Source organism: Electrona antarctica (assembly GCF_951216825.1).
Source record: "Electrona antarctica genome assembly, chromosome: 24".
Lineage (NCBI taxonomy): Eukaryota > Metazoa > Chordata > Actinopteri > Myctophiformes > Myctophidae > Electrona > Electrona antarctica.
This window is the reverse complement of record NC_136803.1, coordinates 31,835,568-31,854,697: the sequence shown is the minus strand read 5'-3', so window position 1 is coordinate 31,854,697 and position 19,130 is coordinate 31,835,568. Positions and strand designations below refer to the sequence as shown.

Below are 19,130 nucleotides of genomic sequence, written 5' to 3'. Positions count from 1 at the left end.
ATACCGAGAGGCTTTGGAGCAAGTGATTCATTGCGGTTTCACTCTGAACAATGACACTGAAGAATGTGCGAAACGTCTGATTTTCCATCCCCTTTGGACACTTTAATACCAGCCCCGACAATGGTTTCAATTAGGGTTTGACGTCCAGATCCGCAGATGGATGTGCGTAAAATTGACTTGGTATAATAATGGGCAGTGCGCGCTGAAAGCTTTTTGTTCAGTAATTTAATCATGATATAGGCCTATAGTATATACTGCCAGAGCCTGATGTTCTCAAAGTCGGGTCCTGGGCATATACGCACGGCTCTGTGAATATGTGTAGGCGGCCTATATAGAGAAATGGACCCACTTGGTTCCAATTTAGCCTATACACAATATATCAGAGTTTATGTTTGTTTATTGAAGGATCCCCATTAGAGACACGTGACTGAGCCTATAGTCTTTCTGGGGTCCTATTGTTATTAAATGAATAACAATAGGTCATTAATTAGATTAGTTAGATTAATAGGTCTGAGCATTTTGCGGTGTAGGCCTATACATAGGGGGTCCGCACGTCCCAAAGATAAAAAAAAAAAGCTACATTTTATATTTGCAGGGCTTCACTTGCCAGAGTTAAAGACCCGTATTCTCATAAAAGACTCCCTTTGGAGTTTGAACGGCTGGTGGGGGTTCCCGGACCAGACGTCGAGAAACGGAGAAACGGTGTCTTAAAGTGTTCTTATTATATGTGCACATTTGATACTTGAATGTGTAAAACAGACCTGGAAAAACGCTCTTCGGGGATTCAATATATTTTGTTCAACCATGTTACAATATGCGCAATCATGCATGCGATCCCATTATGTTTTTACAACATCAATTTATTCGCGGATTTGCGCGCACATGTACGCACGTCACGTGCACGCGCACACATGTATGCACGCACACACACACACACACACACACACACACGCACACACACACACACACACACACACACACACACACACACACACACACACACACACACACACACACACACACACACACACACACACACACACACACACACACACACACACACACACACACACACACACACACTTTTTCCAAACCACGCCCGCCAAGTACAGCAGCAGCACCACCACAGCTGCATATAGAATTCTTTCGCGCGTACTACTCACTCATGACACATGCATTAACAAGTCAATTAATGTGCACAGCAGCTGCACTGCGCGCACGCGCGTGTGTGTGGGGGGGGGGGGGGGGGGGAGAGAGAGAGAGAGAGAGAGAGAGAGAGAGAGAGAGAGAGAGAGAGAGAGAGAGAGAGAGAGAGAGAGAGAGAGAGAGAGAGAGAGAGAGAGAGAGAGAGAGAGAGAGAGAGAGAGAGAGAGAGAGAGAGAGAGAGAGAGAGAGAGAGAGAGACTAGTGTAAAAATAGACCATTATATTTATTGTTATAACCTATTTATTGCTTACGAGGAAGTGCGAAATCCATCTCATCCCTATCCCAACATGTGACCTAAATTGTAATTTTTTTCAAATGGTATACTGTAGTGTAGGTGAACAATAAACCTGGTTAAATAAAGTGTTTTTTATGCCATTTCTGGGGACCCCTTGCATGGAACCCCCACGGATGGGGATCTGCGGACCCCACTTTGAGAACCACTGTGGTAACTATAAGGTGTCATTTCATCTGTCATGACCGGCTTATAAAGGTATCATCATGAATGATGGCTTTTAAGGTATATGTTTCGCGTGCATTTGCAGTGCACTGTCTGGCACTGCACATGTTGTGCAGTGCAATCCGGTTGCCTGTGGTGATTTCTGCATGTTGATCATGTTTTAAATGTTTTGCCCAAACTGCCGAGGATTGATTGATTGATTTGATTGAAGCATTTATTAACAGTTTGCAGAATTACAGTACATTTCAAGCACAACTCAATACAAACCTACAAACCTTGTTCAATTCATGGATACATGGAGGATGGATGGATGCAGGAATTTAAAGCATGCAATCCGCAACTGTACGCCCGGGATTCAAACCCAGAACTCCCGGAGTCCCATGATCATCATGAGACACCAAGCTCTCTTCATTATGTAGGCAATATTTTATATTATCTGTATCTGATTGACTTTTTTACATATTCATTAACAATAAGATCCGGATAACCGGATTGCAGTTTTAATTGCAAGCAATGTTGCCACAGCTGTAGTTATTCTTCCACGCATAGGCTATTAGGCCTGTATTATATGTATTATTCTCAATTAAGTGGATATTGACATTGTGCCAATTATATTACATTTCATGTAGGCTATAGCCTATAAGACACTAGTTCAACAGTGAAAAGCATATACCAGGTTTACAATTTAGGCATTTAGCAGACGCTCTTAATCCAGAGCGATTTACATTAGGCAAGAACAAAAAGTAGTATTCATGAAACTTGCGTAAGCTAAGAACGTAACAGTGGAATCTTTATATAATGAAACTACCGGTATACTAAACTATAAAGTGCTATGACTATACAATGCAATTCTAGTGCTGTCTACATAACATTTGGGTTTGAACAGACTATTGTCTGGGATTTGTAGCTCATGATGTTATATCTTTATTCATTGTATCTTTTATACATAGGGCGGCTACAACAATTTGACCAGTAGATTAGCCTGCTACTCTTTGACGTTGGCTTCTCATGCAGGCGCGCGTGCACAATCAATTAGGCGCCAATATAAAACACCTGCCAGTAGTCCTGCATGGACGACGTTTATTTCGCCTACCACTACGGTACATTTGTACAATTATTATAACACGAAAACATATTTTTCGGTCAAAACAAGCAGTCAGGTGTCAACACTGAGTTGGTAAGTTTTTTTCAATCAATTGTATTGCACATTTTATCTAGAGAAAGATAATGTATTACAGTTTCCAAAACTGTTTGTTTAGTCAGACGCCGTACCAACATGGACGTTTGCACTTTGCACTGTGACCAAAGAAAGATACAAGGAATATCAAAATCGACAACTTGACATTCGAATCAATTGTGTATATGCCTAATATTTTTTAATAGAATGGGACCTATAGCCTACTGAAATATAAGAAGTAAACATACACGTAGTAGTCTAATGCTTACACATTATGTGAGAATACGTTTTTAAAAGGACGGGTGTCTTCTTTTCATGACAAATGGAAAACTCTTAATACTACTAGTGTTCAATAATGGCTCCATTTGGGAACAAAAGACAGCCTCAGTTTACAGCTATAGCCTACAGTCATTCCTCAATACAAATATACACTCTTTAGAAATCTCATACAATGGCTGCCGGGACGTTTAATTAATTGTTACCTAACAATTTGTTAGGCAGGCTGTGTCACTTGTAACTTCACTTCGCCACTCGGTTATGACAGACTAGCTCGCCTATGGAGCATGAAGGATCACATGGCAGTCATCATAATGGACCCTTATGAAGTATAGCTATCATATAGCATAGCACTCATCATATAATGGACCTTTTGTACAGGACTAGTCTAGCCAGCATAGCTGTATAGTGGAATATCCAGGATATTTAATGACGCGTGTATTCTAGCCAAGCAGTTATTTATGTTTTATTTATTTTATTGCAATAACTCATGGGTTCTTCAAACTGAACTGCACACTCTGTTCTGCACTTAGTCGCAACTCACTGGGTGTGTGTGTGTGTGGGCTTGTAGATCTTTTATAATAACTCCATGCAATTTTCTGCGAGCCACACCGTCGTACGACGGAGTATAGCCAACGTCAGGCTTTTACGCACAGTGCGCAGGCGTGGCGTTGTGGGTAGGTTGGTTGCTAGACGCACAGAGAGGGAAAGCAAATGCACTTCAGTCTTGTCTTGCGGAATTAACTTTTTTTTTGTCGAGCTTCAGATGCAGGGCGAAGTAATTCATTTAATAAATGCATTGTCCTGCTGTCACTACTAGAGGCGGAAAGAAACACCCCCCGATGTCCACTGGCATGTTGTTAATGCTTAAAAGCGAGATATTTATCAGTCGATCAGTAGGCTATACTCTCCCAAGTTTTTATCTTTTTGTTTTAGTTATCACAGCATGCTGTGGCGTTAACACTGTCCTGAGAGCAATGCACGGCTCACTTACAATACAGTGAGTGTAATCATCTGCATTGTCATTATAGGCGACTGCCTCAGGGAGTCAAGGGAGACAGCTTGGAAGTTGCTGAGTCTAGTCTCAGTAGTCTGCAGTCTGGACAACAGTGGACACAGTGAATTCAGCCAGGAGTTGTCTGCAGGCAGCAGAGATGTCACACAGGTAGGCTTATCATTGCTGCATATGCACATATGCACTATCTTTTAATTGTATCTCTTGTTGTTTAACTTAAGGCAGAGGTTCTCAAACTTTAATACGTCAAGACTAGTAGGGACCCCAACAACTCAGAGTGCACAAAAATACCTGTATACAGTATGGGTCCATTTGGTTCCATTTGTGTTCAGTTACGGAGGGGCTATGGGTGTGTGTATTTGGAATCCACTAAAGGAACACTAAAGGCACTAAAGGAACCCTGAGGGTCCCCAGCCCAGACCCCTACTTTGACAAGCAGTGTAGTCTTTGGAATACTGCCTAGATTCATAATAGTGTTTGTCCATTCTTACGATAATAGTGTAATTAAACAATTTTTTGAAAGAAGGTTTTGATGTTTACCATCCTAATGCTTATTGGTAAATATATATAAGCCTGCAGTCAAACAAGATAACCTAATAGCTGTCTAATTCTCCGCTAATCTTCGCATATTTGATTCCACAATCCACTGACTGAGAGAACAAGAGAGAGGAGGAGATTGTGTCCACATGTGCTGTGTTGTCGTCACCATAGCAACAGACGGAATGCCTTTTGGGTTCATTGGCATTGAATGCCATTTAAGCCCCAGAGAGAGAAACACAGATTTTTTTATCAAATAAGATAACCCACAATTTGAATATGACATGTGATAATACCGTACAGTGCTTTATATATACTTTGAAAACATTTCACAGCTTAATTTTCCAGTTAACCCATTAAAACCAGGAAAGCATCTGTCATTTTATATATTTAGCTTTAGCTATTCAAACATAGCAGCTCTACAAGCTCACAGTGGGTCAAAACCTAGTCCTCTAATGAGAGGCTCCACTTTAAGCATATTTAATATGCAGTTAATTAGAGATTTACTGATATAATTGTTTCTCGATTCTGATACCCATAACACACAGTAAATAAATGGTCAGTGGTTCTCAAGGGTGCGGTCCAGGGACTCTTGGGGTTCCGTGAGAGGGATCCAAATGGACCCTTACAGGTCCGTAACTCTGAAGGTGTACAAATGAAACCTTATGGGTCCATTTGAAACTGAAATCTTTTGAGAACCACTGATCTAGGAATAAATACAAATGCATTAATAAGTGCAGCTACAAGTTAGTAAAATAACATAAATAGCACAGTACGAGGATAAAACAGTAGTGCAACATCAACTGAAGCATTCGAAATGTTTACCGTGAATGACAGATCATCATGTGACAAATACTGTGAAGTGTGGTATCGGATCGGCAGATACTGGCATACTCACCGATACCGATACCAGCATTTTACGTAGTATTGGAAGCTTTTCTGATACTGGTTTCGGAAGTCGAAACAACTGTGCACATAATGATGGACTTGATTTGATTTTTATTTGGATCTCTTTTAGCCTTTCGGCTAATCTTCCAAGAGTCCAGTCAGGAATAAATTAAAATATTACATTACAAAACACATTTCATTACAAAATACACTAATGCTAAAAGACAATAGTCGAGTATCGCAGTATAACAAAATAACTATACCTCATCCGCACACACTCGGGCAGGCACAGCATATTCCTGCCCATAGATATAGTACATTCACCTATCTATAATTGACTATGCATGGCAGGGTCGTCCTCTTCCCTGAGCCAGCTAAAAAACTTGACCGCATAGTGTTGCATACCACCAACACAAACAAATAAAACAAAAACAAAGCAAAAGAATAAATCACAAAATAATAAATCAACAAAAAGCAATCCCAGCTATAATGACAAATTCCATGATTTAACTGCCCTAAAAATGTAAGATTGGCTTCCCATACTAGTTTTTATTTTTGGTAGAACATAATCATTGTCTTGATCTTGTGTTGACCTGATGTTTCTCGCAAACTAATGTTAATTTATTCTTTATGTTAACTGGTTTATTAGATTAGTTTTTATTTTAAGAAATTAATGCAACTGTTAACTGCGACTGTTTTATCACACTGCTGTGGGCCATCCCATTCTGTTATGCAGTTCACCTGTGCCTATTTCATACCCACATCATAAGACCATTCTAGCTGCCTTGTTTAGTGTGATCTGCAGTCTTCTCATATCGTTGCCCCATACTGTGAAGCAATAGTTTACGTGAATAAATAAATCAGGATCAGGATATTAACTTCAAAGTCTCTACAGGTAGAAGCCCTGCAATTCGCCCAACCATTCCTGCCATTTTCATTACCTTTTTAGAAATATCTGTGGTATGAGCTATCCATGATAGATTGTTTTGTATTTTAATTCCCTCAAGAGAAAGGCATGTGGTATAGGCTCTCCCCCCCCCCCCCCCCCCCCGGTTTTGCGGTGGGACTGATTGGTTGGCTGTATTGTCATATCATAGTTGTTTAGGTGGCATTGTTGAAAAGATCGAGGTGATGTCTCTAAAAATAACACGAGTGATCATATTTCCTGCATTTGCAGCAGTGTCACTTGGACATTGGACAAATGGTTGTACATTTATATGGTGAATACTCATATTTCAACAAAACTAACAGCGTAGTGTCATTTGTCTGCTGGCTGCAATGGTTGTCAGAAGACTAAAGTTAGCCATTTGCACTACTTTACAAGCCTAATAGGATTTCTTAAAAAAAAGAATGGTACCAGAATGATGCCTGGCTACCATGTACCATGTACCATGCCTGGCTACCTGGCTGGTGGTTAGTAAAAACAGAGATGTGTTTGGGTGAGCAGTGAGTCGCACTCGCTTACCACTGCGGCATGGTGTCATGTTGTCTCCGGTGGTCACCTTATCACCTAAACCTGGAGTATGAATAGGCCTTTAGTTTAGAGAGGCTTACCGGACACATTAAAAGTTTACCAGTGTTTGGCTGTTGATGTGTTAATTTCCCAACCTGTTTATATAATGTATACATGTATGATCTCTGGAGTACATTTTTTTCACCAAAACGATTCAATCTGTTAATACTTGTTCAACCGACGACCAAAGTCCCCCCAGAGGTCTATACTAGGCCCCCTCCTTTCCCCCTCTACACTACAGATCTTTGCCGAAAATAGCCGATACAAGCACACTCACTGAGCTTGTACATTGGCTATTATCGCTGGCCCTCAATAGAGCGTCACAGTCCCGCCCATTTCATGACGACGCCAGGCCCAGGAAATAGTTTCCAATGCATTTTTCCCATAGACATTTCAAAACGTATTTATTTAAAGACCTTATAAGCGTCGTACAAAGCCAACTCTTGTCGTGACAAATCATGACAACAAACACAATATTTTGGACCAAACAAATAATTACAAAGAAGAAAAACAACAAAGTGTTGTAACCTGCCGTTTTCTTCTTCTTTCTAATTATTTGTTCAGCCCGAAAAATTGTGTTTGTTGTCATAAATACTTTCTGAAAAGTCTGAGGAAAATGAACGGATTTCTTTTCCGGGTCTCTCGAGGGGGCGGGACTGCGACGCTCTATAGGGACTTGATTGATTGATTGACGACGTTAACGTTAACAGTTTGCAGATTTACAGTACATTTCAAGCACAACTCAATACAAAAACTGTCAACTGTGAGTGGACGACCCAATAAAGCATTACACTTGTTTACAAGAGGGTCCCCCTTGTTCAATTCGTCAAAAACACTATGGTCTTATGTGGTTAATCACTTTTAGTCAGCAGGATCTGTGAGTGTATGAATTTGTCTGGTGTCAATGGGTGGCAGATGCATATAATTGACAGCTTAAGTCACTTTTTGAAGGCAAGTTGTCAATAGTAGTGGCATATTATTATTAATCATAGGACTGACTGTGTTCATTTCCCAATTGTGAAGATAATTTTTATCCTTCAAATAACTCTAAAATGTGAAGCTGTATCTGTCTTCGTTAGAGTACATTAACTTGAGTAAAGGTGAGGGTGTTCAATTTGAAAACAAAGCTTTTCATTTCCTGTCAGCTAAAAGAAGCCCAGTGTGATTTGTTGACCTAGCATGTCTTTGGGGTTCCAGCATAGTGTCTCTCCCTCGATGAGATTCTTTGACACGGAGGCTTTGTTGCCGTGGCACCGCTTGGGTTTCTGGTTCAATCCCACACACCATGTCTCCCTCCTCTCCTTTTGATTGTAAATGTCGTATAGGCCAAAACTGCCCCCTCAGCCTCCTCCTACTCCTCCCCCTTCCCCACCCACTCATCATCCACCACCACCCCATTCAAGCTGCCCCCCTCCCCCGTGAACAAGTCACCCTGGTAGGCAAACAAAAATGTGAGGTCAATGTAAATAGCTAATTGAAAAGCATGTTTGTTATGGGATCAGTCTCAAGAACATAATTTCCATAATGATGTGTGCATAGGCGTCACATGTGAAAGAAGTGAGAAAGTGAAAATAAAGTGAAATGTACATTATATAAATAATAGAGAAATTTAGCACATTACAACAACACACACAACAAAATCTAAAACATTTGATTGAAAAAATATACTAATACATAAAGCCTAATGATGAAGTCGGGCCGCTGTGGCTCCGGAGGTAGAGCAGGTCGTCCAATGATCCCTGGGTCGGCGGTTCGAATCCCGGCTCCTCCTGTCCACATGTTGAAGTGTCCTGAACCCTACATTGCCTCCAATGAGTCGGTCGGTGTGAGCTTGCCACCATTGGTGTGTGAATGTGGGTGAGGACGCTGGCGTCGACTGTTCGCCGCTTCACCTCCCAATGTATGAATGAATGAATGAACCATTGTAAGTGCTTTGAGTAGGCACGTATAGTGCATAGAAAAGCGCCATAAAAATGCAATTCATTATTATTATTATTATTATAAGTCACTGGTAGGGTGGGTTTCTGAAGTGCCCACAGCCCTCCTATATGAGACACAGACCGAGTAGACACAAATGGTAGCATTATGTCATGAGCATTAGTGAGGACATTACGAAGAGGTTGAAAATGGGTGAAGTCGTCAATTTATCACACTAAAGAACATAAGTCCACAGCTCGGCCTTTAATGGGGTTATTTCTTTCCAGTTCAGCGAAGACAGGTTATCAGATATAGCATACAAACTCACTGGGTTTACCTTGTGAAACCAGAGATGTTGACACAGGTGATGGCTGGTCCTTGCCCTTTGCAGGTGTTTAAGTCAGGTGGCGTTAAGTCTGTTTGTAGGTTTGGACTCACACACCACCTGCCAGAGGCTGTTGACAGACCAGTGCAAGGTGCACAGAGAAACCATTACAAGGGCTGCTTCACCTTACGAGTTTAGTATGAAGTATTTCAGTAAAAATTGGCATCTAGGTGGTAGGGCTGGGCAACTAACCAAAAATATATCTAAACCAATATTTAGAACCAATAACCGACTTAAACCATGAACCCATTTAGACCTGTGGTCGATTCTAAAAATATCTTCTAAATCCTGACCTAAGGTTTCTGAAAAACTTTAAATATTTATTCAAACATTACAAAAAAAAATCATGTTGCTACATACTGGTCCTTGAAATGAAAATGTTTGAGACCCACTGATGTAGGAATAAATGCAGTACAAATAATGTAAATAGTGCAGGGAGAGTATAAAACAGTCGCGCAACAATCAACTGAAGCAATCAAAATACGATTTGTAAACGCATATCATGTGATAAATTACGTGGCATCACAATGGAATAGACTGGCATTCTCAGTCTCACCCATACTGATACCAGGATTTTAGGCAGTATCGGCAGCTTTTCCGATACTGGTATCAGTCGGAACAACTCTTATTTTGTTCATGTTTTCTTTCCCGAACTGTAAAAGTGAAACAATGTAATTTAAAAATGTACTGTATGTCCTATCTATTTCTATTAGATGTATTTCAATCGTATTTACGTTGTGTGTTTTTTCATCGTAGACTCTACGATGACACAAACATTCATACTTATGACATGTCATAGTGTATGAATGTAACCACCCAATTATTCTGATTCCAGTGTAATATAGCTAGTTATAGTTTCTATAGTTACAGAATAATGTGTGATGTAAAATAACTGGTAATCTAACTGTCTGAGCATAATTTGTATAATGTTGTGACATGGACCGAGTTAATTAAAAAAAATCGTCAGTATATTTAGTCTTGGTTTTATAGTCATCATAGCTTAGTTTTTGTTATCCTCTGTTGAAAAAAAGGTAGTCAACGAACACTTTTCGTCTTAGTTTTAGTCGACAGAATCAACAACTGGTGTGGAACCACTGATCTCATATTCACCCTATATCTAATATACGCTCCTTTGCCTTGTGTAGCTCCTATGCCAGGATGTGGGCCTCTTGCCAGGGGGAGCTAGAGGATCTTCTGGTGGACGAATTCCCCCCCGCGGCGGCGACCCTGCTGCGGCCTCAGAAGGACCGTGGTCAGATCTTCCAGAGCCTCGCCACCTCCTACGTCAAGTACCTCCAGATCTACCGCTGCCTGGAGGACGTCTACGACCACATCGTCCACCCTCAGAAGAGACGCGTGGTCAGGTGTGTGTGTGTGTGTGTGTGTTTTGGACGAATAACTTGCATGTTTTTACTTAAGTAAAAGTATCGATACTGCAATGCAGATGTAGAAGTGGCCGTATTAAAAAATTGCTTGAGTAAACGTACAAACATATCTGCATCAAAACATGCTTAATGTAACATAAGTAAAAGTCCTCATTGTTCAAGTTCAAAATGTATACAGAAATATTTTGAAAATAGCAGTTACCAGATCTACAAGCTTGTAGATCTGGTATTTTCAAATGGTCTATATATATATATATATATATATATATATATATATATATATATATATGGCTGAAGTGGTTAGTGTGTTTTGTAATAATTCAAATCTACAAAGTGACTAGTCACTAAAGTTTTTATATAATTGTAGTAAAAGTAGTACCACATTTGAGATGTAGTGTAGTGGGGTAGTGGAAGTATTGAAAATACTTACTGATGTAAGTAAAACATAGACATACTCAACATTGTACTCAAGTGCTGTACTTAAGTAAATGTACTCTTAGTTACTTTACACCAGTGGTCCGGGAACCACCAGTGGTCCTTGAGGGGGCCCCAGATGGTCCCCAGCTAAATGATGTAGAGTTGGTAACCAAATGGACCTTATAGATCTTTAACTCTTGAGTGTGAAAAATGCACATTTTACGCTCTCAAGAGTTCAATTATTGTTAAACATGTGCATTACTTAATTTGCAAGAAGTCTACACAATTAGAAAATGTAGAAGAATTGTTATTTTGATCAACGTTTGCCTGTTCTCTCCTAAATACAGCATGGAATTTGTGGACAAAAACAATACAATCTTTAGTTTTGGGTCTGAGAGGCTAAATGCCATCAAATGGTGGTCCACGGCTCAAATGCTGAATAAATAGTGGGCCCTGGTATCAAAATGGTTGAAAACCACTGCTTTCCACCACTGGTCAGGTGTGTGCTGGACGGGGCGATGGGTCGGCTGCTGGAGCTGAAGAATGAGATGGTGGAGCTGGAGCTGTCAGAGTTCCACTTCTTTGACGACATCCTACAAGACCTCAAGCTGACACCCGTGAGTCAGTGTGCTGCTTCTCTCAGTCAGGGACGTGCACACATAGACATCAAAGGGGGCTTCAGCCCCTGCCCTTTTACTTGTCTGTAAAACAACTGCCCTTTCCAGACCACAAATGCAGCATTTACTAATGGTGAAAGAAATGGAAATGGCACTCCTTTCCATGCCATGCCGGAAGGCAGCATTCATTGAAATCCCCCCCCCCCCCCCCCTCCCCCCTGAAAGTAGCTGAATTACAAGCTCTCAATGCGTCTTCGCTATTTTTGTCAAAGTGCCCGCTTATGGGATTTTAGCCCCTGCCCCTCTAACACTCTGCACGTCCCTGCTCTCAGTGTTGATTTCATCGACTAAAACTATGACGGAAAACTGATAGTCGACTGCCTTTCTTTTCCACTGACAAAGTAAATAAAAACTAAGCAACGATGACAAACTAAATCAAATGTGCTGTCAAAAGCAACACTGCTGCTTCTCCTTGTGATATCTTTGCCTAATTGGCATAAGATTTAATTGATCGTATTGTAGGGCTGTCCCCCCTCGATTAATCATAGTTCGCTCTTGGATCAACAAAGTCTTTGTTAGTTGATTAGTCTGTTTAGCTTTATTTACGCGTGCATTTCCTGTCATCTCTAGATATAACTAATACATTCTGCCAGTGTATAACCTTCAATAGCAAGGAGCAAGGAGTGTTGAATCGACGTTAGAATGGTCATTTCTCAACCTGACCAACCTGAAACGGCTGCTCTCTGTATAATTGTATGCCCGAAAAACTATTTCAAATATGTTGAATAAATGAAATAATCATAGACGGCCAATTCCTATGACTATTACTTGACTACGAACCTCGTCGAGGACAAACCTCGTTGATTGATTTGAATAAATCATTCATAATTTAAAATTATTGTAATATACTGTACCACTTCCCTTTCATGATGTATCACTGAGCAGCCAAGCTAAACATTAACATAGGGTGCACTGGTAGATAATGACATCTTGGACAACATAATTGCAACGTTCTTGGTTCGATTCCAGCTGGAGACCTGTGTTGCATATCTTTCTCCCTCACTGCCCTTGGTGTAATTTCCTGTCTCTAGTCTCTACACGGTCCTGTGTGTCCGTCCCATGTGAGTAGAATCAAATAACTGAAACAAGAAATCTAGACGTTGCTTTAATTAAAGCGATACCGTGCAAGTTTTCAAGTAGAAATTGGCACAATAGTAGTGGTTATTGTTCCTGACTGGTCCTACTTGTTGCTTTCAATAAGCCTTTTTTTAATTTCCTGCACTATTCATGTTCATGTTATTGCAGTGGCTCCTTCTCAGGAACGGATCGGCCATACATTGCGAGCATCCGTCACGGCTGATATTGCCAGAGAGAGTAGTGTTTATTTATTTTTATTTTTTTTACCCAAGCTTGTATCATAGGCATAACGAACCAGCAATGTGCCTTATAACTCTCTAACCTAAATATTTATTGGGATAGTACACAGCCTGGGAGTATAAGCACTGCTGAGATGTTCCATTCAGGCCAACAAGTTCACTAACCAAGATCTAACTGCATGGTCGCACCCAAACGCACGCTCTAGCAGCAAGGCTAGCCCCGGATGAACTCATTGCTCAGTTTTCTGATCTCATCGAGCAAGAATCAGCAGAGAGTCGGTGTGGGGCCATTGTCTGTGATCACAAACAGTATGCCCCTCTGATACCCGGGGTGTCATAGTGGTAGGGCCTACCTACCGCTTCAAACATGTAATCCTATGACCCATTTAGACCTGAGGACGATTCTGCAAATGTCTTCTAAATCCTGACAGTTTTCTGAAAAACTCATGTTTCTATGTCAGTGGTTCTCAAACATTTTCATGTCAAGGACCCCCAGAAATGCATGTAATTGGCCTCCAACCTCCATCTGAAAATATGTTGTTCCAGGGACCCCCCCCGGAATCAAAGATTTGAGTTAGAAACGTTCGCTCTGAAAGAATATATATTCAAAGATTTGCGCCACATTTACACGATTTTTCAAAAATGGCAGATCTACAAGCTCGTAGTGCGGCACTCTGTGAGCTTGTAGATCTGCTATTTCTCAATAGATAAAGTTTAAAATAATGGTTAAAACACAAAGGGGTTCCCGTCAAGAATGGGTTAAGTAGCGACTGGTGAGACTAGGGTAATCGCTTTGTGGTAGAACGTGGTGATGTGAGGTTTACCTGTTACCCGATGTATTGAATGAATCACCAGTGGGGACCTGTCACGGACCAAGTCAGAGAGAAGGATGAGGCTGGCAGGGCACTGCGTCAGGCACCCAGAACTTGAGGCAAGTAAATTGACCCTATGGGAGCCAACCCAGGGCAAAGCCATGGGAGGGGAAAGAACGTACCACCTATGTAGACGTGCTGCGGCGCAACAGCTTGGCTGACAACACTGCAAAGTTCAAGAACCTGATGTTGGATAGGAAAGGCAGCGATCCAGGAATCCCGGGTTGGTGTTGGCTAGACCTCACTCGCAAACAATTATACCCAGACTTAATTAAAACCGTGAAAGCAGCTATATAAGCTCAAAGCGTGTCACTTTGTGCTGTGCTATATATGAATATTTTAGAAAAAATATTGAAAGTGTGGGCACTACTGATTTAGAAGGCGTTTGTATAATTGACATCAGGTGAAAAAAAAAGTCACTTGTTTCAACTGATTCATTCCATCATTGATTAATTAATTCCTTAGTGCTTGTACAGTATGTGCAATGTAGATAAAGATCTCCTCTTATGCACTTATCTGATGACGTTGTTGTTGTTGTTGCAGGGGGACCTTGAAATACCCATCCCACGGTGGTATTTGAGAGAGCGGACGCAAGTACTGAGAGACCGAGAGAAGATGCTTTCTCACATTCTGGTCAAAGGAGGTCTCGTTGAACAAGAGCCGGTGAGAAATGATAGAGATGAGACCTTTTCTCCTCCACAGCCTGTCACACGGTCGGTCACAGATTTTAGACGGTTCTCCACGGCCTGTCTAATGTCTATGAAGTATAATGGCATTATGATCACAACAAGCTGAGGTCACAGATTTTATTGGTTTACGTAAGTTTCCAAACACGAGGACAAGAGTTTGGTGAAAGTGCCTTCAGCTGTATGCTGCTGCGACATTGTTTTTTGTCTTCCATACTGGGTACTTTATGAAACACTGACGTCTTTGGCCAGGACTCACTCGACGTAAACCACAAATATTTCTCTGGTTTAATAAAGGATACAGCTAGAAGGTCCTGGGTTCGATTCCCGCTGGGGACACTGCGGGTGACCTGTATATCTCTCTCTCTGTCTCTCTCTCTATGAAGCAATATCGTGTGTATAATAGGGCTTTAAGCAACTAGTCGACTATTCAACTAGTCGACTAGTAAATCCACTACTTGACCTCGTTGGTACTAGTTGATAAAAAAAAAAATCTTTTTTTTCTCCCGTTTTTGTAGGCCTCAAGATCAGTTAGAATGTTTTGTTAGATTATAGTCACCAATGTACACAGTTTTTAAATATTATTATTTTATTATTATTAGTTAAACAACTAGTCGACTAGTCAACTAGTAAAATCACTTGAAGTGAAAGCCCTACGTGTCTTGTTTTGTCTGGGCCCAGATCTCGTCCGTACGGACCATGTGTCTCGAGGAGGCCGTGCGAATCCTGCAGGTTTGTGAGCGGGCGCGCCAGGGACGCCTACGGGCCAAGTTCATGACTGAGATTCAGCGGGCGGCGAGAGAGGCCCTGGTGGGCACGGGCCGCCACACCCCCCCAGTCACGATGACCCCTGACCAGGCTGCGACACGCATCCAGAAGGTAAGACTTTTAATTCAATCTTTGCTTCTGGGGGTCCCTGGAACAACATATTTTGAGATGGGGTGGGGGGGTCATTCTGTGGACAAATGCTTAATAATTATGGAAAAAAGCGTTATATCAATTGGATTTATTATTATTATTATTATTATTATTATTAATCATCATTCTAAAGTTCAGAATATCCAACAACCTTCTTACATCACATGACGATATTCTAATAATTAATTTAATCTCACGCTGAGCTATCTTCAGATCATTTAATCAACACATCTCATAACAAAGAGGCATTGCCGCGGTGGTGACCCTGTAATGTGAGGCCCACAGCTGTTACAATCCACTCGTCACCTGTCAACGCCATATCGAGACCAACAGTAGATCATTATTATTAGTGCCATGCATAGATCCAAATACAAACCACCTTACGCTCATACATTTGGGTCAGGGGTGGCATAGAGGTCACTGATGGACGGTGAAGCAGGGCCGTGTGCAGTAAGTGCATTCATGCTCGGTACATTTACTTCTGCATAAAAGTTTGTAAGTGGTGCAGCCACTTCATTAAGGAGCTATGTATGTCTGTCCCTGGGTCCCTGGCTGGGTCCCTGGCTGGGTCTGTCCGAGCACGAAAATAGCGTTTGTTTTCACAACCAAGTGTCACTGTTGCGCAGCCTTCTCCCGGGGACCCCCACTGTCATTTCTCGACCGTTTCGGACGTGGGGCGGCTCGCCGGAACCGGGCCGGCTCCCTGGGCGCGCTCCTGTGGGTCTGGAAGTTCCGGGGACCGCCACACGGAGTTGCACCACTTACTTCACAGGTGTAATTTCTTTTTCTTTTGGAAAAGCTTGATGGTAGGAGGAAATTAGTTGGAAGATTTTAGAAGGATAACATTGTGTGCTTTATCAAGGTTGTGCTAGTGGCCACCACTGCTCCTAATAGGATGGGCCAATGCAGAGGACACATTTCACATTAGTATGTGCAAATGTACAGTGACAAAATGTCTCCCAAAGGAGTGAAGTTAACAAGACGGGGTCTAATAATGCTGTGGCCTCCCTGATCACTATCACGTCCAAACGTCAGTCACCCTACAACACAAATGACAATAAAACGTGCAGATCCAGAGTGCTACAGTATTTTATTTGGGTAGTCTCTTCTGAAACTGCCAGGTATTTATTTTGTCCTTATAGAGGGTATGAGTGTGACATCATCATCAAACCAGGAAGTTATGCAGGAACGCCTACTGAGTGGCAAAAAACTACTTTCTGGCCTTGACAGCCCATACATCCACACAGAAAAGTCTTATCTGATTGCATTAAACAACATTAAACAATGTTAAACTCACTTTGCCTGTTGCTTTGCCACTCGATTTGCCACTCTATGTGCCATTCACTTTAAGCATGCGCATACTCTCTATAGAAGTTGTCCCCGTTGAGCACCAAACCATTTAACTGGCTCAGTCTGGCTGAAGCGAGCTGGACTTCTCTTTGTGACTATACATATACTTGCCCAAACATTTGGGTAAGTATTCAGGGACATGCATGCATGTGTGCGTGCATCTTCAGGGTGTTGCTGAAAATGAGCACCTGTGCTCAGCTACTTCCCTGGGTAAATAAAGAATAATACAAAAAGTGCATGCACTATCTGTAACTTTGCAGATGTAGCACTGTGGCACTAAGCCTCTGCTTATTCACAGTTTCAGTTGTTGACCCCTTTCATGAGAACTGATTGACAGTTTTGACTGTCCATTATTAGACTAAAGTTTCTTGTGTTTGAGATGACATGCATTTGTGGCAACTACCTGCATTTACATGTTCTGAGCCGGCTGCATGTAAAAGAGTTGTCAGCTTTTGGGGCACAGATTCCACGGGGGAACCTCTGCATGCTTGCAACAAGTATATTTCCAGGTGCTTGAAAGCTGGTTCCAGGGAATTAGTGTTGGGTACTACTGCCCGTTTTTTTGAGTGGTGCAACCACTCCAAGGAACAGCAATGTCCGTGTCCGTGTGACACCTATGTGACTCGTGTTAACCTATGTTTGTGTGTGACTCATGTGTGACTCATGAGTACCAGTAGGGGCGCTGTCGTGCCAGAAACGGAGAGAGAGAAATAGTGCTGCACTGTTGCCTGCTAATGAGAGCGAGAGAGGGGGGGGATTTTTTTTAATTAAAGTTGTTTCTGTCTCTGGTTTTGACCAGCCATAACTCATGCTTAGCTGCCAAGGAGATTTAAGAGCTGGTAATCCCGGTGTGCTTCAGCGTGTAGTGTGTCTGTGACTGGGACCAAATTCACAACAGCACGTCAGTAGCACCGTGTTGTGATAGAGAATGCCTTGACGTCATGTCTGGACTTTTAGCACTTTGCTGAGAATGTGAATGGACTCCATTCACAAGTAGTTCATTATGTTCTGTTTGTGGATCCTTGCAGCTAGGCTGAGAAGGGAACGCGTTGGTATGTATAATAAGTACACTTATAATGTGGTTTGTTTCGACAACCGCTTTTTTACACACCCAATAGCTTTTTTTTGTTTTTGACTTGGCAGATCAGTTTTCTGAAAACCTATATGTTGCTGTATATCGTTGCTGTTGGGCAAAAACCTTCACGAATCCGAAGTAGCAGATCCACAAGATTGTAGATCTGCTACTTTTGTTACTTGGAAATCTGGAGCCACATTCTTGGACTTGGAAGTTTCCACCTGACAGACGATGCATAGCTAAAAAAAAAAAGCTAAAGTTTAAAATTACACAGATGATTTCTCGGTTTTAAGTGTAGCGTGACATCATGTCTGTACAACTAACGTTACAAGAATAATGCACACCTCGCAATAAGAAAGTAAGCAAGCAGTAAGTAAGTAAGCAAGCAGTTCCCGAGCCATGTGGCCCCAATAGGTCAGGGGCTGAGGAGCCTTTCTCCCGTTTCTGATGCAGCTTGATGTACTGTACAAGTACACCCCCTGGACGTGGCGCTAGTACGTCGCGGAGACTTACTCCCAATCCAACTACTGATGCCGAGTACGGAGCAGGGAGGTACCATTTGTATAGTCTTTGGTATGACCTCAGCCAGGAATTTAAATCGTACCTCCCATTCTCAGGACGGGCACTCCAACCACAATGCGGTTAGAGGATTAACATTAATGTTCCCCTGCAGCTTGTAGGATGCCTTGATTTATCTCATTTTCTTAACGGCGTCTTAATCGTGAATCTGAACTGCAGTTGGCTGGCCGATTGTCTTGGCTTTGTGTGGAGTGCACTGGTTGATGGCGGTAATTATTTGTATGTTATACTGGCGTTGGCCACCATGCCAACTTGCTCATCCAGATTGCAGATTTGGGGTGGCTGTGGCTCAGGAGGTAGAGCAGGTCGTCCAGTGATCCATGGGTCGGCGGTTCGAATTCCGGCTCCTCCTGTCTACTGTACATGTCAAAGTGTCCTTGGGAAAGACACTGAACCCCACATTGCCTCCAGTGGTTGCCACCATTGGTGTGTGAATGTGGGAAGTGGCGTCGACTGTTCGCCACTTCACCTCCCAATGTATGAA

At 41.9% G+C, this 19,130-nt stretch overlaps 1 protein-coding gene across 2 annotated transcripts in view; it reads left to right on the top strand.

Annotated features, from left to right (window-relative positions):
• The first annotated feature begins 2,746 nt into the window (after positions 1 to 2,746).
• The window catches only part of drc11 (dynein regulatory complex subunit 11), a 106,252-nt gene continuing 89,868 nt past the window's right edge, over positions 2,747 to 19,130 (top strand). The window contains exons 1-6 of one of the 2 annotated variants that reach the window (XM_079495383.1): positions 2,747 to 2,840; positions 4,148 to 4,281; positions 10,517 to 10,735; positions 11,673 to 11,790; positions 14,582 to 14,701; positions 15,406 to 15,603. In XM_079495383.1, the coding sequence (XP_079351509.1) occupies positions 4,271 to 4,281; positions 10,517 to 10,735; positions 11,673 to 11,790; positions 14,582 to 14,701; positions 15,406 to 15,603 (666 nt within the window). In that variant the 5' untranslated portion in view covers positions 2,747 to 2,840; positions 4,148 to 4,270. Of the gene's footprint in view, positions 2,841 to 3,823; positions 3,895 to 4,147; positions 4,282 to 10,516; positions 10,736 to 11,672; positions 11,791 to 14,581; positions 14,702 to 15,405; positions 15,604 to 19,130 lie in introns of those variants that run through there. The other variant, XM_079495384.1, reaches the window with a different exon arrangement.